At 39.4% G+C, this 23279-nt stretch overlaps 1 protein-coding gene and 1 long non-coding RNA gene across 2 annotated transcripts in view; both read left to right on the top strand.

Moving 5' to 3' along the window:
• The window catches only part of LOC137858008 (uncharacterized), a 445999-nt gene that overhangs the window by 23329 nt on the left and 399391 nt on the right, over positions 1-23279 (top strand). The window lies entirely within an intron of this gene.
• On the top strand, positions 5343-22125 carry LOC137857076 (death-inducer obliterator 1-like). Its single transcript, XM_068683134.1, has 11 exons — positions 5343-5364; positions 6703-7156; positions 8077-8236; positions 8896-9012; positions 9227-9334; positions 9923-10058; positions 10187-10730; positions 11241-11394; positions 12429-12518; positions 13165-13369; positions 19544-22125. The coding sequence occupies exons 1-11, from the start codon at positions 5343-5345 to the stop codon at positions 22123-22125; spliced, it is 4572 nt and encodes a 1523-aa protein (XP_068539235.1).

Below are 23279 nucleotides of genomic sequence, written 5' to 3'. Positions count from 1 at the left end.
TGGAATTTATTTCTTCGATTTAAATTAATTATGTGGGACATTTCTTGGGTTTTCTTTTGGCAGAACTTTGCTGGAAATTTAAGAAATGTCTCCATTTTCCTGTACTTTCCACTCTAAAAGTGTTTTGAAAAAAAAAAAGAAAAAAAAAAAGTGTCACTGTTGTCAGACCCTGCTTATGCTGGTAGTATATATAAGACTGTCCACTGAAAAAGGTATAAAACTGCATTAAGTTTGAAAAGAAGATTGGTAATATTAATTATTAATTATCAGTAATATTAATTATTAACTATTTAGTAATTTAAATAATTATCAATTAATAATTATTTAGTAATATTAATTATTAGTAATATTGGTCTGTATTCTGAACCCGTAGACAAAATGTTAAAATGCAAAGAGGCGGTATTAAATGCAAACATCTACTATGGTGTAAGATTTTTCTTAATGAGATGTTTTTAATTTAAAGATATACGTAAAAGCATGCAAAAAGCAAGTGTGTTTGTTTAGGTTTACTTGATAGAAATTTCTGTAAATTGTATTTTATATGACAAAATATATCACTGTACATTAAAATATGGGACTTCACAGGTTTTTGTTACTATAAGTAGAATAAACATCTACAGTGAAACGTTGTCCATTTCTTAAATCTGTACATGTGTATTATTTTCTAACTAGCTTTGCTACTTCTCAACATGCCACCACAAGAGGCTGATGGCACACAAGTTTCATTTCCATCTGTTTAACAAAAGGTATTTTACAGGATGCCACCACACCCAACTGATACTTACTTGTAGGTGTTCTGAAAAACATGTGAATCACATGTTCTTGTGATTTTTTCTCTCAGTTCTAACACATGCCCTAATTTATTCTCAAGATTTTGTTGTTTGAGTTACTTTCAGATTTTACACCAAAAAGATCTGGAGAAATGAATAATTAAGTAATCTATTTTGGCGTTGAGCTGTGGAAATACTAGATTCCCGAACCTTTCATTGTTGTGAAATAGATAGGTGAAAGTTTTATTTTTCCTTATAGGAAATGCTCTTTTATCTCAGATTAGTTTGGAGAATCTGTTCACCGTTAAGGAACCCTAAATGCACCTCGCTCATTTTCATGGCATGATGCGGTAATACCACTTGACAACTCCAGAAGACTGGAAAGGGGCTTTTGAGTCGGTTTACACACCGACCGTGTAAGTTTTTACACACAGGTGCATTCCCAAGGCGTTTACCTCCACCGTACCTGCGTGTAGCAGGCTCCTGCCTCCAGTGCAGCGGAGACGTGCTCCTCGGGGGGGGGGGGAAGGCAGAAAGGGAGGAGAGAGCACCCTGCGACAAAGAAACAAAACACACGTGTTAAGTTCAAAACATCGTGGCTTTTTTTCCTCCCACGATTTCCCCTCCTGATGGCTGGTGCGCGGGTGGGCAGCTGACGCAGCCCCGGGACCGTGTGCGTAGCCCCGGCCGGGGCCGCTGAGCTCCCATACGGCTTTTTTTTTTTTTTTTTTTTTTAATTTATTTTTATTTTGGCTTTATTTTTAGGCACCGGGAGCGGCTGAGGCCACACAGCCGCCGAAATGAGCGAGCCTCGTTGTGCTCAGCAGCTGAGCTCTGCTGCCTGCTCTGCGGCTGCGGTTCCCTCAGCGAAGGCTTTGAGGTTCTCCGACTCGTGTTAGGCGATGCATTCCTGCACCATTCGCATCGAATGGGGAGGCTTAACGCGGAAAAAAAGCAAAAAAAAAAACAAACAAAAAAAAAACACCAAACAATAAACTTAAAACCTTTGCAGCCCTTCCTCCCCTCAGCGCTCCCCTTCCTTCCCCTCGCCGTTCCCTCACGGACCGCGCTCTCCGCGCCCACCCCGCCGCTTTCTCCACAGCCTAAACTGAAACAAAACGCAAAGCCCTCGAAGCCGGGACCAGCAAGGAGGGCTCAGCACCCGTCCCTGCGGGGCTCGGAGCCCGATGGTGCCCGGCAGGACGGCGAGGGGCCGAGCCGCCGCTCATGGCGGTTGGCGAAGCCGCCCTCAGGGCGCAGGCGCCGGGAGGGGGGCTGTTGGCGGCGGCTCCTCGGTGGGCCTTGCGGGGTTGGAGCTGCCCGGGGGGAGCCTTCGGTCCCCTCAGCGCTAGGGTGGGCTGAAGGGGCGGCGGGGACCCTCCTGTGTTGGCATACTGCTCTCTGAAAAGAGTACTCACTTCTGGTAACTTTTCCAAACGCGCACCAGAAACAGCGCCCATCAGAAGATGGTGCTGGCTGGGGGGCATGCTCGCCTTGCAGCTGAGGCAATGGACTGGGGAGCTGCTGCCAGAAGAGGCAGTCCTGCTCCTTCCCCGCGCTCGGCTGTGTGCTCCTGCCCTCCTGTGCATTGGATACAAGAGCTGTGCAAGGACAGCGTGAGTTGGTGCAGCTGGATTGTCTGGCAGAACACTAAGTCTGTCAGGAAACCAAAAAAATCTGTCAGGGCCTATCCATTTTGTCATAGTCAAAATGGGATATGAGGGTGTTTTATTTTTTTTTTTAAGATGAGGTTGTTAACATATGTAGGTGTCATGGTTCCGCTCGAGTGGGCAGCCGAGCTCCACCACAGCCGCTCTCTCACTCCCCCTCCTCAAAGAGGACTGGGGAGAAGATATGTGAAAAGGGCTCTAGGGTTGAGATAAGGTCAAGAAAATCCCGCAATGATTATTGTAACGGGCAGAACAGATTCAGCATAAGAAGATAGATAGTAAGATTTATTGCTCATTACTAATAAGTGAGAGAAGTGAGAAACAAAGGAAAGAAACCAAAAGCACCTTCCCCCCCCTCCACCCTCTTCCACCTCCTCCCCCCGAGCGGCGCAGGGGAAATGGGGGAATGGGGGTTATGGTCAGTCTACAGCACTTCTTCTCTGCCGCTCCTTCTCGGTCACTCTCGTCCCCTGTGCTGTGGGGTCCCACCCACGGGATGCAGTCCTTGATGAACTGATCCGGCGTGGGCTTCCCACAGGCAGCAGCTCTTCCAGAACTGCTCCAGATATGGGTCCATACCATGGGGTCCATCCCTCAGGAGAAAACTGCTCCAACCTGGCTCCCCCACGGGCAGCAGCTCCTGCCAGGTCACCTGCTCCTGCGTGGGCTCCTCTCCACGGGCTACAGGTCCGGCCCGGAATCTGCTCCAGCAGGGGTCTTCCACAGGCGGCAGCCTCCGTCGGTGCAGGGCCACCTGCTCCACCGTGGTCTCCTCCACGGGCTGCAGCGTGGAACCCTGCTCCACCGTGGTACTCCATGGGCTGCAGGGGGACATCCTGCTTCACCATGGTCCTCACCACAGGCCGCAGGGGACTTCTGCTCCGGCGCCTGGAGCACCTCTCCCCCTCCTTCTACACTGACCTTGGCACCTGCAAGGCTGTTTCTCACTCCCTTGACTCTCCCGGCTGCTGTGTGGCGCAGCGTTTTTTCCCTGTCTTAAATATGCTCTCACAGAGGCGCAAAACAACATCGCTTATTGGCTCAGCTCTGGAAAACAATGGGGCCCTTCCCAAAAATGGGGCGGCTTCTAGATCTTTCTCACAGAAACCACCCCTATGACCCCCTGCTACCAAAACCTTGCCACGTAAACCCACTACAGTAGGATGTAAGTACCTTCAATACTTTGTCAAAACACACACACCACTTCACTATCCTTCAAATGTAGTGAGGTGTCCTGCAGATTTGAGAAAGTACTTCACAGGTGTTCTGAAACACCGAATAGCCTATGTAGTGTAGGTATCTTTTGCTACATGCAGAATCCCTGCCAGCAAGTACTTAGGTAGACAGTTGTAATTATAAAGTAGTATTTTAGTTTGTGAGACTGTTAGACTTCCATGAGGCTGAAATATCTGCTCATTTTCTGTTGGCTAAAGAAGCATTGAGTTCTGTGCTCTACTGTAGAAACATTTCAAAATAGCCATGACGTGAACTGGCAGAATAAAGGATGCTTGTGCATCTTTCTTCTTGAACCCATACTGATGCTGCTGCCTATCAACCCTGGGAACTTCAATCTACCTTTGTGCTAGTGCCATTTATTTATTTATTTTACATGTATATAGTTTTACCATGATATAGCCGTTGGAACACAGGAAGGTTTGGGGCACGGATATATTTTTTATACACACAATATCTTAACTGCTGTTCTTAGTTCTATCAGCGTGCTTGTTAACTAATTTGAACAGATGATAAAACTGTAAGTACGGAATGTAAGCTTAGTATTTCATGTTTTGTACTTCTGCTGCAACCCAAAAGAACTAAAATCATAGCACCGAGGACCGAATTGTACTGTGGTCATTTTGAACCCTGAGCTGTGCTGTCCTGCCGCTCCGTAGTGAGACAGAGGTGCGCTGTCCCACCGGCCTGAAGAGACAAGTCTGGGCAGAAGATAAACCAGGAACCAGAAGTAGAGAAATTCTCACAACCTTATTGTACACATATTTTGGATATTCATCTTCTAGCTTTTCAAGACTGTTCATTCAAAGTAGTTCAGCTTTTTACCTCAGTGTATTAAGTTCCAGGTGCCTCATTAGACCAAACTGAAAATGTCACTGATAGTTTCTGATCCCTGTTCTCCTTCCTGGGATAGCTCAATGCCTCCTGACGGATAGTGTAAGGTTAGTGGGGTAGGCTTTGGGAGATACTAGAAACAGAAGAGAAGTCCGTGTGAGTCCAGCTCAACATCCCCCGGGTTTGTGTTCAGTTTGTCAGTACTTGAGACCAGTCCCTAGGGAAAAGTACGGGAACAGTGGGTGAACAAGAAGTTTAATCTCTAGTAAGATCTTCACGCTCTTTGGAATGATTTAATGTAGTGTGTTTCATCTTACACTTCAGATAATTTTCCCTCAGAAAGCTTTAGCAAGGCATCCACTCACAGTGGATCCACATAGCTAGTGCTTCTGCATCCTCCTCTTCACTTTGTATTCCAGGCAATGTTTAGCACCTGCTTCTCTGCCTAGCCTTATGAAAATTCAGGTACAGCATCGGTTTTATGGTTCATCTTAACCACCAGCTTGTGTATTGGTGGTGAAACATGCTGGCAGTAAGAGGCAGTGTAGTGCAGCTCGTTACAAGCTTGCGTTCTGCTGGAGGTGCCTACTACAAATGCTCAGCGTCTAACAGAATTTAACGACCGGCAAAGGTGGGAAGGCTGTTTCACTCAGAAATGAGTAGTGACATTGTTTCTTAGGTAATCCAAATCTTCCCCTTTCTGAGGTGTATTTCTATTCAAACAGTATGCTGTTATAGGATTTCTTGAACTGGGCGAACTGGGCTTCAGAAGGGTGCTCCCTACCTTTGTCCCCCTCAAGTCTGAGAAAAATCGGTTGTTAGACCCTTCCTGATAATGTCTGCTCTCACTGTAGCAGGTATGGAAGACCAAAAGGGTCCATTTGGTTTGTGGTGAAATTAATCAAAGTTGAATTTCTGCATCCTTCCCGGGAAGCACATAGCTCTCTGCAGATGGGGCTGTGGGACTAATTCTGATTACAAAACCTTGCTAGCTAAAAACATCAGATAATAATTAAAAAATTAAGAAATCACAAACTGGTCAGTAGTCAAATGCAGATTTATGAGGAGAAAAAAGACTTTTGGGGAAGTAACTTTAGCTTTTCTAATCAGAACAACTTCATCTCAGGAGTTGTTTCTTGGTTTCCCTCGGAACCGTTGTGCTGCCACAACGAATGTGTCACGGTAACTCTGATGTCCTGTAAACGATACTTCTGGCAAACTGAAGTGGAGCACATGACGTTTGCTGGATGGAGAGTGTGTTTTGGCTTATTACGTTTTGCTGAACTGTTCCCGTCAGTGCCAAAATGTGGACAGGTGAAATGCAACCTACAGAAATGCTTGTTTTTAAAGTCCTGTGCAATTATAACTTCAGTATATGGAGTCTTCGCTTGTAATTTGTAAATTTTCTTGTGCATTATGTGTATTGTCAATATATTGATGTTAGAAAAAACATTAAATGGCAGTTTTGGATATTGTGAATGGAATAGTTGGTGGGAATTAAATAGCCGCAGTTTGAGCAATGGTTTTAATATTTAATTATTAAATATTATAGTATTAAATCTAGAGTTTAACTGGAAAGTAAATGAGAAGATCTGATAGTTTAGAGCGAGAGTGTGATACTCATACTAGCAACCAAATGGCTTGAACGTATATTTAAAATTTTAAGCAATTGATTTGTTGTTTAACTTGACTCTCTTTGCTTGCTCCTTAAAGCAGAAAGTTTGGAGCGAGGATTTCTGCTTAAATGTGAGATATGGGTTGTGTTGCTTTTTTTTTTTTTTTTTTAAAGACTTTGTGAAAATGTTTGTTTGTTTGTTTGTTTGTTTGTTTTGAAGCTTAATCATGAAGTCCAACTCAGGAATCTTTGAAGGTGGTGTCTTTTTTTTTTTTTTAATTTTCTTGCATAGCTCGTGACTGAGATTTTCAACCTTTACAACCAAAATGCAACTCTTTTAAACTCTTCCGACAGTCTCTGAGAAGTGCTCTCTGCAGGATCAAAGGCAAACTTCTTCTTAAAAAAGTCAACTTTTACACATTTTTTAAAAAGGCTTTAAAAATGAATGGCTTAAATTATATACTTGGTAGTTCTCCAGAGGTATTTCACAGACTTCCTTATAGGTTGACAGCTGGTCTTCATAAACAGGAAGTTATAATGTTAAGCATTTAATACTGCATTTTCTTCTTTGTTTTAACAGCTCAAAAGGAAGAGAAGAGAAACAAAGATAAAGCGACAGAGTTTATAGGGGCATCAAAGAAAGCTATTGCTTCAGCATCTATGGTGGAGAAACATGCATCTTCCCTCACTAAAAATTTTCCTCCAAAGAAGTCCCCTTCCATGTCTAGCACATCACTAATGAAGCAGACGCTTAAACCTGCTGGGAGTTTCAAAGGTGAAATTCCCAAGAAACCATCGCCTTCAACAGGCGGCGTTCCTTCAAAACAAGCAGCTTCTTCTCATGACTCGCCAGTTTCCAAAAAACTAGCTGCATCCAGTTTGGCTGGAGGACTCAAAAGGCCTTCGCCGTCTTCCGTTTCTACTGCATCTGGAAGTAGTCAAGCAAAAACACAAGCTAGCCCTATCCAGTCGCAGCCCAACTCGCAGATTCGACAAAATATTCGTCAGTCCCTAAAAGAAATGTTATGGAAGAGGTGGGTGGGAATTCAAAGCACTTATTTTATATAGGAAACTACAACTAGAAGTAAAGGGTTAGCCTGCAGAGTTTTGTTTCTTTCTTGCTAAGTGCTACTAAGGGATTTAATTTGTGCTAGAAATTACTACAAGTATTTTTAGCATTAGAGCTTTATTAAAAATAAAAAATCTGATGCCAAATAATTGGGCATGTGAAAAAGCCTTTAAAAAAACGTCACTATCCCATTTGTAGTGAGAGACAATTACAGTTGAAGAATTAAATCACAGCATAGAGATGTTTATAATGCAGGTGACCTGAAGCTGATATCTGGCAATGGTGGTGTTTGGAGATGTAGGGGTTGTACGAAGCATAGTGTAGGGAATATCACAGTGAAAGGTTGGAAGGGCTTGCTGAGGCAGAGGTTCCTTCTTCTCCCAAAGTTAGCAACTGTATTACTTACAAAGTTAGTAACTGTATTACAAAGCTGAAACATTGTCCCACAAATATTAAAGCTCTTGTCAGCTGTCAAGACTTAGGCCACTGTGCTCTGGTAGTGTCTCTGAAATAGAAATGCTGTTCACAGTGGAGGGTCTAAGATTAAAACTGAAGTGTTTTAGCTCCCTCAGTAGCTCATGACAAAAAACAACAACAAAAAACTAATTGCAGTGTCATGAGTAGGAGGATTTGTAAGGACTGACCTGGCTTCAGTTCGTTAAGGCTGTCTTCCGTGGTCTTCTGTAGACAGTAGCAAAAGGTTGCCATTGTTGACATTTTGAGGTCCTGAGATAGACTTTGGCTTTGAAATGTGTTTTAAGGAAGTCCTCACTGAGTGAATAAAAGCGGGGTTAACTCCTTCCTCTGAAAATTTAGTTTTTATGAATGCTGCCTGAAGAATTTGTGCCTAACGTAAATGCGCATACCCTTTCTTGTTTTTAACAGAGTCAATGATAGTGATGATCTGGTCATGACAGAGAGTGAAGTAGGGAAAGTAGCACTCAATATTGAAAAGGAGGTGTTTAATTTGTTTCAAGTTACGGACAACCGATACAAGAGTAAATACCGTAGCATCATGTTCGATCTCGAGGAGCCAAAAAATCAGGTTTGGAATTTACTTAAACAGTAAACGTACTGAAATATATTCTGTTTTTTAAATAATACATCAATATGTAGTTTCAAGAGAGAGACTTATGAGTTATGCTCTAAAAAATTGTTTTAAAGCCATTCAAATATTAAATAATCCAGTTGGAATGGAAGTCCAGTTGGATCGTGTGTATTTATTAAGATTGGCCTTTGTAGTGAAATATTTGTTTATTGAATGGCATTCTTAGAAAAAAAATAAATGTTTTTCTTCTGTGACGTTCTGTGGTTTGTATGGGAGACCACTTGTGTACATGATAATTTATCTTTTAAAGGAAAAAGAAGCTGGTGCAGATGGGAATAGTGACTAGACAACGTAATTTCTTTAAAAAAAATTCTACTATAGATATGAAACAGGAGTGGCAGTTCACCTCTCGAAATTCCTGTTCAGTAGAATTGATAGTATATTTTATGGTAATGTGGAAAATTCATACTTCATGATGATTTCATCATTAGTTTCTGGTTGCTGCACCGTGCTAAGTTTTCTTAGGATTAACTGGCATTTTTAATAGGGAATTAAGAAACCTGAAAGGGTTTTGACAGTCCAGCACTGCAAATCATGTTAGTTGCTTAAGTTATTCAGCATGGCAACAAAGTGTGTTTTTTGTTTGTTTTTTTTAGGGACTTCTTCATCGTGTTCTTCGTGGAGAAATCTCACTGTCAAAACTAGTGAGAATGAAACCCGAAGAACTTTTATCTAAAGAACTGTTTGTATGGAAGGAGAAACCAGCCAAAGCGGTAAGCAATACAATTCTCCAGTGTGTCCTTAGATATGAACTAACAGTAACTTCACCAGCCCTTACCACCCATAATTAATATATTGTTTTCTTCCTAATGAAATATGAATAACGTAAGCTTTTTCTCTTCCACTAGCCAACTGATAAGAAAATACAAAATAAAATTATAAAATCAGTATGCAGACTTGTTACTAAAGTGTTTTTGTTTCTCTCAGATGTTAGAGTCAAGAAACAAATCACACGAGATCAAGAAAGCAGCTGTAAAACGGGAACAAGTGCCTGATGTAAATATGGAAGATTCTCCCCCGGTGTCTGATTCTGATGTAAGTATTAGCTATTGCTTTAGCATGGAGGTGCCAAGGGAGATAAATGCTAACTAGGGCCTCAAATTTTGTATCAGAAATGCAGGTTGTTTCAATGAACTGTAAGAATATCACCTAGTAGGTGTGCTATGAGCATTTTCCTTTTGGTTTGAAGGAATGCAACAACCTAATATCGGGCATATATCGCATGTGCTTCTAAAATATCAGATGATGCGTGTTTTTCAGACCTTTGCCTCAGTTTACAGCAAAATCTTAGCCAATTGTTTTCCCCCCCAAAAATGTGATCAGTATTACAATTCTGTATTCTCAGGAAGCAGTTAATGTGATAGTATCTACTTCAGAATTACATGAAATGAAATGAGGACAAATACTATTTGAGAACTCTGTTTGACATGATATTCTTAAACAAATGATAAAAGGGGAAGAATAGTTCAAAATTCCATCTTTTTGTAAGTGCTGCTCAGAGCAGTAGTTCTGCACAGCCCTTAATATCTTTTTAAAGAACCGGAATTAATGGTTTCAAAAGTATTTTTTTATGATTGAATTTAGCAATCAACCAGAATGTTTTCTGTGTTTATTCATTTCCAGGAGCAGCAGAAGTCAACCCAAACTGTACAAAATGTAAATAGTGCTCCTTCTCTAGACGTTTTTAGCAGTATGTTGAAGGATGCAAGAAATGAACATCGAGCCCATCTTTTTGACCTGAACTGCAAAATCTGTACAGGTATCTACAGTGTTGACTTTGTCTGAAGTAAAAGAATTATTAAGAGCATTGCTTGCTTACTTGTTTTTCTCTTCAGACCTTTTCATTGTTAAACAGTAATCAAGAACACTTTAAAATTAATTTTGTAGGTCAGATTTCAGCATCTGAAGATGAATTACCACCGAAGAAGATAAAATTAATGGCTTCTGCTAAAAAAGCAGTGTCAAAATCTAAACCAGAAGTTCAGCAAAAATATGAAAGTTCTGCACCAGCAGCAGCAGCGGAGCCTGCTAAAGAGGCCGCCTCTGAAAACACAGAGGAAACCGAAGTTGCACCTGCAGCAGAAGCAGTTTCCCAGTCAAGCTTAGAAAGAACTTACATCCCTACAACCCAAGGCCATGGCAACACAGATACTTCATCTGAAGAACCTTCGACTTTTCCTGCCTCTTGCACTGGTGCAGTTGTCACAACTGTAACAGTTTCTGGCCGAGAGCCTAGAACACCAATGAGCGGCTCCTCTGGTAGTACGACGACAGCCCTGCGTTCTGGTACTGCATCTGGTGAAGTTTTAACAGGGGAGACAAAGCAGGAAATGTCAAAACCAGTTATGACTGTCCCCAAATCAATATTAACAAAGCCATCGTCCTCACCAGATCCAAGATACTTAGCTGTTCATCAGTCACCCAATATCAGGTGTGTATATTTAATAGGAAGCTAAGCCACTGAATCTCTGGTCTCGCTATGTTCAGTGTGTTTGTCCCCCTTTGCTTCTTACCCTCCCCTGCCAATAATCAAAAGGCATGTTCAACTTTAAATGCGATTACCTGAACTTTAAATTTTTAATTTGTCATCTCCTTGTTTAACTTCTCTAGTTGGTAAAATTTTCTGAGCATCGTGATATATTGACAGTAAAAATTCTTCAATGTGTTTTAACAGATAAATAAAACTTATAAGATATTTGACTTTAAATCTGCATGTGCATTCAAATATATTAAGTGTTTGTGAGGGTTGGTTTAAAGCTGCTCCAGACTTTCATCCTATATTGGATGAAAGTGGAAAACATTAACAAAGCATTTACTAAGGCTTCTGTTACTTGCTTTTTTAAAATAAAGTAATTGATCAATAAGAGGAGGGAAGAAAAGAAGAAGAAGGAAGCATTCTTACTGTGCTCTATAACGTTTCTCTTTTGGATTTGTTTTGCAGTGTTGCTGAGCCACGCTCACCTCAAGGCAGCGACACTTCTCTCTTCCTCTCTCGCCTCAACACCATTTGGAAAGGATTTATTAATCTGCAGAGTGTGGCCAAATTTATCGCTAAAGCATATCCTGTCTCCGGGTGCTTTGATTATCTTAGTGAGGTTAGCACTGACATGTTTATGCGTTTAGAATGTATTGCAGTTCCTGTTGTTAGAAAGGCTGGGGTCACTGTGTATGTTGTTATATTGGACGTGTAACAAAAAAAAAAAATTGCATCCCTTTAGTAATCTCCTGTAGTAATAGGAACAGTAGCCTGAGGCAGGGGGGAGGAGAGAAAGCCTTTTAAAAAAATTCCTCACGTATTTGTGAAGAATTCTCATGTCTGTTAATATGTTTATATATATGTTAGTATCTAACATAGAATAATAGCTTGATTTCAAGATCAGTTTTTGACGAGAAGCATCATCAGCATGTGTTTTGAAAGAGATGCCTTGTTCTGCTCACAAACAGATGGATGGATCACTGATGTGATCTATTAGAAAAGTTTGGCCATTTATTAAAAATATCATGCTTTGATTAACTTTGATGCAACTGCTTTTATATTTTGGGAGGGTGTACATTCAACTAATGAGGTAGTATGACAGCTTGTGATGAAACAACTGAGCAGTTTCTTAACTTCTCTGAAGAAGTGTATTTGTTGTGATTGAGGGTTTCAGGCGTGTAGTTTAGGTCTTTTCTTAGGAGGGTTGGTGGCTCTCTTGTTGTTTTTGCTAGAACAGGTTTCACTGTCATCATGACAGGAAGCTAACTAGAATTCATATGGGTGCAAAAATTTCAGATAAATTGAAAGCGTAGATAAAAGCTATACTACATATAACAGGTTCCCTGTAAAAGCAAAGCTAACAAATAGAATCGGCTGATAGGCATACAAAAGTATTTGACCTTCCACTGCTATCTTCGTCAGGCAGTGCTTTTTCTGTTTTGTGTGTACTGCCAGCCTTCCAGTAATATGCCATAATGAACTCCTTGCATTTTGGAAACAGCCTATCTGAAATTAGGAATGTATATGTGCAAGTTTAGTAAAACATAGTACTGTATTATCGCCTAAGCTACTGGGATGGGGCAATCTGTGCTGGTTCAAAACTGTAGCCTCTCTTTCCTTTTCTTATACGACCATGTAATGCTTCTTGTTTAGGATTTACCAGACACGATTCATATTGGTGGGAAGATCTCACCGAAGGCAGTCTGGGATTATGTTGGCAAACTCAAATCTTCACTTTGTAAGGTATTTACTTAAAATCCTTTGGAAAACCAGGAAGAAATACACAGCGGCTTTTGATAGAATTTCCTTGTTACTAATTTATATTGATGTCGATCACACCTGGAAAACTACTGCTACCACTTATTCCATTGAAATTTTTGATTTATTGAAGAAACAGGTTTGCCTGTTGAGCTGCCAATCGTCTTTCCCCTGTGTAGTAGTTAAACATTCATACAACCTATTGTTTTTTAATGATTGAATATAAACAATCTATTTATTCAGTTACTGAAGATAGAAATTCAATTTTAAAAGACTAGGAAATTATTAGTAAGTGTATGTAATAAATTTTACTACTAAAACCCTGATGGATTTAGTAAAAATGAAGCACGGTATGCAAATATAATCTAAGAATTTTCCATTTCTTTCCTAATTATTTGAATATTCTGAACCTAAAGAGGTGTAGCTTGATGTGAGATACGTAAATAGTTGGTCTTTCTGAAAATGACAAAATTGATTCTGGTTTAATATTACCAATTGAATGACAGTATTTTCTTAAATCTTGGTTTAAAGCTGCTCCAGACTTTCATCCTATATTGGATGAAAGTGGAAAACGATTTTATTTGCTGATGTGTTACAGGTTGAATTTTTCCACTTTGATTTTGTATTTCAGGAATTGTTTTTGATTCGTTTGATTCGTTTCCATCCTGCCACAGAAGAAGAAGAAGTTGCCTATATCTCTCTCTACTCCTATTTTAGCAGTCGTCGTTGTTTTGGTGTTGTAACTAATAACAACAGACATGTCAAGAATCTCTACCTGATCCCACTGAGTTCTAAGGACCCAATTCCTTCCAACCTCTTGCCCTTTAAGGGACCAGGTAAGCACAAAATTTAGGGGAGGTTAACTGCTAGGTAAAATTACAAAACGAGTAAATCAGAGACCAATTGGTTTTGAATGTTTAATGTAAGCATAATTAAAAAATATATAATTTTATAAAAAGATTTTAAAAGTGTGCATATAGGAAAAAATTGCAAAGTCAATCATCTCAAGGTGCCATGGTCTGAAACTCACATAGCCTTTCCAACAAGATAAATCTCTGCTGTTAGGAGGATTTGTTTACCCATAAAATGGAGTACATAGAACAGCCACTATATTGAGACAAACAAGCAAACATTATGAGAACATTCAACCGACCCTACTTTCAACAACCCATAAATCCACCAAGTTTTAGGTCCCTACAAGCCATGTGCTGTCCCCTAAATCACATAGGAGACTCTTATCCCACGGAGCAGTCAAGAAATCTCTGAAGACAAAGGTAACGTTTATGGTTTCACTACATTGTTGTTATCTCATGGTATGTATTACGCTGTGCATGCAATATGCATGTACACGGGGTCTGAAATATTCTGTGCTACCTGGATCAAGTTCCAGACAAATCACTGACTTCAGAACATTGGTTTGCCTGGGAGCAGGCAAATTCCTTTGGCGTAGGTGGCAGACAGTAGGTGGTATAGGTTGGTATATATTACGCTCTTCTATTTTTAGTTAGAGTATTCAGCAGTAATGTATGGCTTGAATTTGCTCCATCTTTGTGCACTGAACATGGAAACAGAAGAAATGAGAATGAATTCAGATGTGAAACACCTTTATATTACAAAATTTGAAGTCACCTTCATCTGAGGATGGAGGCGGTGCATATGCTTAGTTTCCAAATAAGTACCTTTTTTCATCTAGAGTAACAGGTTGAGGAGCTTAAGAGCTACACGTTACAATGAAGGCAATACTGCATTGTTGTAAGGATGGTTTGCAAAATACTAAACAGCGCAAAATAATTACACATTAAAACATGTAAGGAGCTGACCTTTCTGACAAGCTGACTGTCCTCTGCTACCCAAATACAAGTTTAGGACTAAACTCAATGAAGCATTCTCAGGGCTTATATTCATAAACAGAGGTGTGTTCTGCCTGGCCAGGTTTTCACATGTTAATGGCATACGACTTAAAAAACAATAACAAAAAAACACCACCAACAAGTAATGTAATGCTAGGAAAATACTCTTCTTTCCTGCATGAAATTGCAAAGGGCGCTTGCTTTGTGTTCTTGGACAAGATTTTTCTCATACCCTCTGAGCCTGTCTTAACCTGCTCTAGGGAAGCATTTAAATGATCTTCCCCTCCTTGCATTCTTGAGCAAACATAGGCTGTCCTTGTACATTATCTTTTATATTTCTGTTGTAGATTTCATTTCAAATGAAGCTTTTAAAGTGGAGGCCTGGCAAAAGTAGACAGACTTGTTAGTATTAGTATAGAAATGAGGAATGTCAGGCTGGTTTTTACAAAATGTAAATAGGAAAAGTTCTTTCAAAACTGGAGGTAATTGCCCAGAAGAAACATAGGTATAAACACTTGCAGGTATGTATTAATACCGCAGCGTAAAAGACTTGTAATACATACTTGTTACTGACATCTGATGGAATTTACTGTTTTTTATACCCAATAAAGATATTTTTGGGAAAGTGGTCATTGTCTCCTTAAATGTGTGTACCTTCGAATAGAGTTTAGCAAGTACTCAAAAAACATGACAGTGTAAGATACTTTGATAAATATGACTGGGGGCGGGAGGAGGGGGAGGACAATAATCCCATCACTCCAGAAGTCCTAGCTGGAAGATATTCCAGCTGTATCAACCAGCTCCATCAGGTGCATACGGATTATGAATCTGTTATGAATCCTGTTTTCTGATGGACTGGATTTGGAACACAACTGAGGACCTCTGACCTGCTGTAGTGCCTAGAAGATCTACAAAACTTTGTCATGGGTGATATAGAGGAACATGGAAGGATATTCACATTTATTCACTTCAACCACCTCAGATATTTATTACCAGATATTATCTGTTGGTGGGATGTTCAGCATTGTGTTTTTTTTTTTTTTTTTCTGGTAGTTTACTGTGTGTGAATTTGTTTGTCTCGTTTCACATACACACAACACTATTTAGCACTTTCATCTGTAGATCTGAAAACACTTTGAAAAAAAATTAAAAGGTATAATCAGTCATTATTAGCACTAGGAAGACGCACTTATGGAGGGATTTATTGGCAATGTTGGCAATGTATCGGGTACCATACATATTTAATATAGAAGAATTTTAATTTAAAAAGTGTATCAGCAGAGGGCATGCCGCAGTATCTCTTCCGTTAGTTTAAGCTTGGAAGTGTTTTTAAGTATGAAGGCATGAAATCTCTTCAAGATATTTAGAGTACTCATACCAGTATGGAAAGCAGCAGTAGTAGAACAACATATTTTTGATGTCAGCCACTCCCATTCAGCAAATGTACCGTAATGTGCAGCAGTGTTACAGCGGTGGAAGTGATCTCTATCACTGAATCCAGATACACCAACTTGATAGTTTTCAATCATGCTTTCACAATTAACTGGGACAAGTATTTAAACGGCGTGTTGATAATGATTACAGCTTTGCTTGTATTGGTCTCTGCAGTTAAAAGTGTGGCATAGGTCTGTTCCCTAAGTTTTGCCATCAGTGTACAGAAATTAGGGATGTATCCTTAGTGGTACAGTTAACTTCCTAGCAGCTGCGGATGGTAGGGACAATATGTGGCCATTACGTAGATAAATACTGCAAAACTGATTTCATGAAAATAAAAAACGTATTTAACGGAAAAAAAAATATTAATCCCATAGTAATATTTAATACATCTTGTTTAAATAGATTTAATTACAGGATGTAACTTGATAACACCATCGTGGTCTTCAAATGCAGAATGCATTTAACAATATTTTATAAATAATTTAGCATCAAAAGCTACTAACATAGCTTGCAGCACTTAAAATGCTTGCTTGTGAAAGAGTTATTGAGCAATAGTTGGAGACTGCAGCCAACATTTTCATTTAGTTATTACCTAAAATTAGGCACTTAACCTATTTATGGATATTGAAACCTATTTACAGATATGGAAATGGAATGGGACTGAGCTTTGAAGTGCTGGTCTGGCTGTATATTTCCATCCAAAAGAAGCACTTACTGTGTGATCGCTTTGGATTGAATGAATTTAGAAACTGGGTTAGGCATCTGTTGAAAACTACAGTATCAAAATGTAAAATTTTAATGGATTTCTTCTCTGACCAAACTAAACAGATTCAGTTATAACCGTTGTTAATTTAGCTTTGGAATTTATCTTGAACGTGTGTTTAAGTTTTACTCTGATTTTATTAGCGATGATCTCTGTCTCTTACAGGGATTCAGAACTGTTTTTCTATCTTTTTGCTGTTAATTTTAGATACACAGTCCAATAGATTTTTGAAACCTGCTCGTTTCAATTAGTCAGTGTTTGAGATGCATGTTGTGACTAGTTGGATAAATCACAGGTCTCTGCAGAAGGGCAGATAACCAATACGTTAACGACAGAAGAACAGTGAATGCTTACGAGGAGTTTTAGGGTGAACACAGATTTGAGAGATCCTCTGCACGGGTCGATGCTGACCAAATGTGGAGTCGTTACTCACATGCTGATAAAGAAAAAATGTAAAGCAGTCACTCAGAGTGAATCATACCTAACTATTGAGTCTCTTCAGAGTGTACACAGTCTTCCCAAGTAAGCTGTCTTTTGAGCTATGCCCTGATGTTATGTATTAATGTAACTTCATCTGGGGTAGTAAACTATAGTGATCAGAATTGCTAGGATTGCTTTTAGGCAGTGGGTTGAAAGGAGTTTTTAACTGGGTGAATCAAGGATTTGTGATCCTTTCCAAATAATCTTAGATTCACCAAAGATAATTACTTGTTTAGTTCCTGTCCTGCCTCCTTTCGTTGTACATCTTGCCGTCCCTGCCCTCTCACAAGGGCAATCTGTATAGAATTATAAGCAAACTAAATTATAAGCAAGTCTTAGTTTTGGTTAGTATAGCTAGGTCATTTTCTTGATGCATTTATAATTCGTGTGTATATATATATATATTTCTAACCATGGAAGAAAGTGAAAATTGGCAACACAAAATACTGAAATACTAGATCTGGAGGAAAAAGCTTGGCACTGAATTTTAAATGTACAAGTAGGAAATACTATGTGCTACTAAATGAAAAATAGAAGTTTATTTAAACCAGCATGGCCAACATCCTCTCAACCACAGAACTATGTAAAACTCAAACACTGAACTTTGAAGTAATCTGAAATCAGCTGTGGAGCTAGAATGCATTCAATCAAATTTCAGTGTTATTTTTTTTCCAAATACTTAAAATGAGAGCTGCTTCTGATAGGAAACTTCAAGTAGATTTTGCATTGGCCCCAATTTTTTCTGTCTTTTTGCAAAGACCTTCTAGTGAGTAACCAGATTTTGCTGGTCTCTCCATTATGTGGCTAAAACAGGCGTGCTGCACTATTACCAGTCACAGTCAGAAGAACACAGAATTTCAGAATTTAGGCAGGTTACTGCTTAATGAAATCTTTATGCTTAATGAAGCTGTGTTGAAGAAGTCATCGTCTTGATTTACCTGGTTATAATCCTCTTGCTGAGGAAACCTCACATTGAACTTAAGAAATAGGCTTACCTCATTTAATTCTTTCTTAGCGTACGTGAATATAATTTCAGCTATACAAATAAAAACAGCTGATGTAATTTTCTCATAAGATAGTAAATTTAGGAGCCCCCTTAAAACTTTGAATTCAGTTGTTTCAGCAAAGGTTCATACTTATGACTGGTAATGGCAAATAGAATTTATCTGCAACTATGGGAAGTTTGGGTTTTTGCTGGTATCAAGAAGTTTTCAGTGGCAATAATTAGTTATTTATAAGTTGTTCCTTAGTGAGCAGTTGGTTTTGTTTAGTAAGAGACTAAAGATATACATAAATTCATATATTACACCTCTTTTAAACTCTTACTTAAGGGTCATGAATATAAGGGACAGTGTAGGTTTTAGAGTCCTCATCGTATAACCACAGTAAATCTCTTTGCTGTTAGTTTCATTTCTCTATTATTGGTTCCTTGCTGGATGCAAATATTAATATGGCTCCCAAATGAGGATCTCAAGTCACTAAATCCAGAAGTTAAAATCCTCTCTTTATATGTTTTTTCTACATTTGCCACTGACTGTATGTTAAAGGATTTATTCCCTGCTCTTTATTCTGGTTGTATTTGTCTTCCACGAGTGCCTGTGGGAAATGTGAATGTACAAGGAAGGAATACAATAATGTGAAACGGACCTTCAGCTGTTTGCATTTTTCCTCTTTATGGGAAACTTTCCGGTCATTTCTGGAAGTGCTTCTCCAGGGATTCAAGCCTGAAGCTTTCACAATGGAGTAATTCTGCTCACATTTCTTACTTAGGGAAGGGTCTGTGGCATCAAACTCAATTCTACAACAGTGTTAAAAGTCACCTTGATGGAATGGTGTAAATGTCAGTCCGGTATTTTAGCACAGATTAGAACAGAAATGTAATTATTAAGTTTAACAATGCCTCGTGCTTTCTTTGTAACAGAAAGTGAAGTGTTTGTTGTTGTTGTTTGTCTGTTTGTTTGTTTTAATAGCATTAGTTTTTTTCTCTTTATTTCTAGTTCTTCAATTCCAACGTAGCCCTACAGAAAGTTAGATTGCTTGTCCAGGTTTTCTCACTTATCAGTATCTCTGTGTATATAAGGTATTTGCAAAGCATTTTGAAAGGAAATATTTGATTGGGGGAGGAAGTGGACAATAATAAGTAGAAAGTAATAATACAAAAATAGGAAAACTTTCTTTAATTTTTGAACAGCAGAGACATTTACAAGGACATCTTTCAGTAAGATTCACCTGTTACTGCAATATTAAAAAAATATCAGGGAAAGAATTAAAACATTTTTAGTTACTGTATACAAATTTATATAAATAGTAATTAAATATAGACACATAGGCTTATGGGATAATGTCACTGCATGAAATTTAGAAGAACTGTTACTGTTATGACTCATAGCTGCCATTATATAAAATGATAAGTTCCTATTGAGAACACAGATAAAAAATAGTAGTTTTTTTACATATGCAATCTTTGTGTTTCCTTTCAGGTCTCGAGTCTTCACGTCCAAATTTAATTCTTGGATTGGTTATCTGTCAGAAAGGGAAGCGTCTTGCTACTACCATGGATACAGACAAAATAGAGAAAAAGCGCAGCCGAATTCAGGTGCAAGAGGAAACAGAAACATCGCTGTACTCTAAGGGGCCAGTAGCTTCTTCACAAGAAAAGAAAACTCCGAAATACACACTGTATTCGGGAGACTCAGCTGTAAGTACAACACTACCTGGATCTCCTCCACCTCCACCCCCACTTCCCGTTCCAGAAACCTCATCAGTCACACCTTCAGTATTAAAAATACCGTCCTCGACTAAGAGTGGAACCACAAGTACTGTACCACCACCAGTTTCAGCTACCGCTTCTACAAGTGCTACTGCTATGCATTCTTCATCCTCAAAAAATACCACACCTCTTGAGTACATCCACCAGACACTTTTTGGTAAAAAGAAGACTTTTGAACCTCTTGCTAAGGAGACTGAAACTGTCCAGTCTTCAAATCAGGAAGCTAAAGCAGCTGTGGATGGAGGTGTGTCAGCTGTTCCTTTGCTAGATCCCATTGTACAACAGTTTGGACAGATGTCAAAAGACAAAGCTATAGAAGATGAGGAGGATGACAGGCCATACGATCCCAAAGAAGAATATGATCCAGAGAAAGCTTTTGAAATGCAGACCGGTGAAAGCAAAAAACTGTATAGTGTGGAGAAGCCCAGTAACACAGCAGAACTAAAGGATGAGGCCTATGATCTGGAAGACAAAACTATCTTGGAGGAAGCAAAAGTTACGGTTGATGATTTACCTAACAAAATGTATACAGACACTAAAAACACTTCCGTGGAAACACCTGCCTCGTATGTGCCAGATTTATCTGCGTCTTCATCCTTGGTGGAACTGCAAAAAATGTTAGAAGAATTAAACAAACAACTAGAAGAGCAGAAACGACAAACTGAGGAGCAAGAAGAAGCCCTCAGACAACAACGAGCAGCTGTTGGTGTTTCAGTGGCTCACTTCTCGGTGTCTGATGCTTTAATGTCACCTCCACCAAAATCTTCCCTAATAGAGACTGAATTGTTCCATCAGGACCAACAGGCTGCGCAAAAAGTAGATTTACCTTCATCTTCCAATCAGCAAGCACAAGTTTTAAACCAGAGCTGTGACCCTCAAGCGAGTTTTCCAAACACTTTGCAGACTTCACTTGGTAAGGAAGATAAAACTTTAATTCCTGCTACTCAGCTTAGTTACGGTGGTGATAACTGGGTTTCCAGTGAAAAGCCTCCTGCAGTGCTCCAAAAAGAGGCACCTAATAGCAAATTTGAAAATACTGTTCAAGTTACTTTGGAAAATGTGAGTCAAGCAGTTTCTGCAGAACCTTCTACATCCAGGCCTTTACGTAAAGTGCTGCTTCCGACACCTCCAAGTACGTCTTTTCAGCCTAATTTCTCCACATCTAATGACAGTCAGTCTTTGCAAGATATGCACAAAGTATCCTGGTCAAACGAGGCAAATCCAATGTTTACTTCTCAGGAAAAGGGACCTGGTCACTTTGAACCAGACAGGGGTCTTTCTGCGGTGCAATACAAAGAACAAAGAAACCCTCAGCCTCATCAATTTGTAGAACAAACTGAATCTCCACCAGTTCAGGGTGAGGGTGGACCTCTCCCACAGCACTTTGAGGAGAACCGAGCTGGAGGTCCGTTTTCTTTGTCTGGGCAGAAAGGAGGACCTCCAGCACCACTGATGCTCAATGCACACGCAGGACCTCATGGACCTAATTTTAGAGGCCCAGCGCCACAGTTCTCAGAAGAGCATGTTTCTCCAAATAACGATGGACAAAGAGGATCTGCCCCTGGAAGATTTGGAAGTCAAAAGGGCCCCATTCCTTCCTTATTTTCTACGCAGCATGGACCACAGTCGCCACAAAATATGAAGCCAACCCCAAGACCACTCCTGGACCTTCCCAGTCATCCACCAGGCCACAGAAAGGAGATGTGGGAGGAAGCTGGGCCGTCTGCACCTCTTTCTGGTATTCCTGGGCAAGGGCCCGAGTCAGAAGGACAGTGGTCAGGATCTGACTTCCGAGAAGGCAAAAATCTTGAATTTAGAGGCCAGACATTTGAAGGGAGACAGAGAGAGAGATACGAAGGAGGAAGTAAAGACAAGGTTTTAGATCAGCCAGAGCCTCAGCAAGCAGAGAATCGACAAAGCAGACCCTTTGAGGAAAGACGAAGGGATCGAGAACATGGCAGACCTTGGGAAACAGACCGTGGCAGAAACTGCAACAGAGACAGGGACTGGGAGAGACACAGAGACAAAGAATGGGATAAAAACAGAGACAGAAACCAACGTGACAGAGAACGATCAAGAAGCAGAGACAGAGATCGTGACAGAGACCGAGACCGGGATCGAAGCAGGGAAAAAGAGCGCGATCGAGACAGAGATCGAGATCGTGAAAGAGGAAAAGATCGGAAAGATCGCAGTAAAAGTAGGGAGATCGGTAAAGAGGTGAAGCCAGAAACACCTAAGGAAGGTCAGAAACCAACAGAGGCAGAAGCTTCATCTTCCACTAATCAGTCATAGAACTATAACTGCTGTTATATTTCCCATAGATAATAGACACCACTGCAAGGACTGAGTCAATGTCTTCTGTATATACTGTATATTCTCACCTTTGCAAAAATGCTGTTGTAAATCTAGCCTTACAAAATGTACTGACAAATTAGCAATTTTTGAACAACTGTGAACGACAATATTCAAATAGGTAAAAGGCAAGAACATACTGGACTTTCACTTGCTGCATATTTGACAAGGAGTCAAATATTGCTGTCTTGTTTATTTTACAATGCAAGGGTCATGCGTATTTAGGAGAAGGCTGCAGAAGAACAGTGTTACTGATTATTGGACGGAGGATTTGAAAATGGAATGTTATAAGCTTAAAGTGCACTATCTTCCTTTTTATATACAGGTATTTTGTGTTTTGAAATCCATCTGTTAAGTGTACAACAACGAAGAAAAACGTACCTAGTTTTTCATGTGGATGAGGGGTTTTTAATTTCACATTTTTACAAACCTGCAATTAAAGAGTATATAGAAGTAGCACCTTTATAACCAGCAAAAAAATTAAAAAAATCAGACATCTATTGGCAAAGAGCTAAGACTACAAATGAATTGGTATACCAAAGGAAAGAAAAAGAAGTTTGTTAAATAAAAGAAGTTTATTACATGGGCCATGGAATTTATTTCTTCGATTTAAATTAATTATGTGGGACATTTCTTGGCTTTTCTTTTGGCAGAACTTTGCTGGAAATTTAAGAAATGTCTCCATTTTCCTGGACTTTCCACTCTAAAAGTGTTTTGAAAAAAAAAAAAGAAAAAAAAAAGTGTCACTGTTGTCAGACCCTGCTTATGCTGGTAGTATATATAAGACTGTCCACTGAAAAAGGTATAAAACTGCATTAAGTTTGAAAAGAAGATTGGTAATATTAATTATTAATTATCAGTAATATTAATTATTAACTATTTAGTAATTTAAATAATTATCAATTAATAATTATTTAGTAATATTAATTATTAGTAATATTGGTCTGTATTCTGAACCCGTAGACAAAATGTTAAAATGCAAAGAGGCGGTATTAAATGCCAACATCTACTATGGTGTAAGATTTTTCTTAATGAGATGTTTTTAATTTAAAGATCTACGTAAAAGTATGCAAAAAGCAAGTGTGTTTGTTTAG

The sequence above is a fragment of the Anas acuta genome, chromosome 5 (assembly GCF_963932015.1).
Source record: "Anas acuta chromosome 5, bAnaAcu1.1, whole genome shotgun sequence".
NCBI classification, from domain to species: Eukaryota; Metazoa; Chordata; class Aves; order Anseriformes; family Anatidae; genus Anas; species Anas acuta.
This window is presented reverse-complemented; position numbering and strand designations above follow the sequence as displayed.

Coding starts and splice junctions, on each gene's coding strand:
- LOC137857076 (XM_068683134.1), top strand. CDS start 5,343: ATGTCTGCTCTCACTGTAGCAG. Junction 9,013..9,226: donor AGGAGAAACCAGCCAAAGCG/GTAAGCAATACA, acceptor TGTTTCTCTCAG/ATGTTAGAGTCAAGAAACAA. Junction 9,335..9,922: donor CCCCGGTGTCTGATTCTGAT/GTAAGTATTAGC, acceptor ATTCATTTCCAG/GAGCAGCAGAAGTCAACCCA.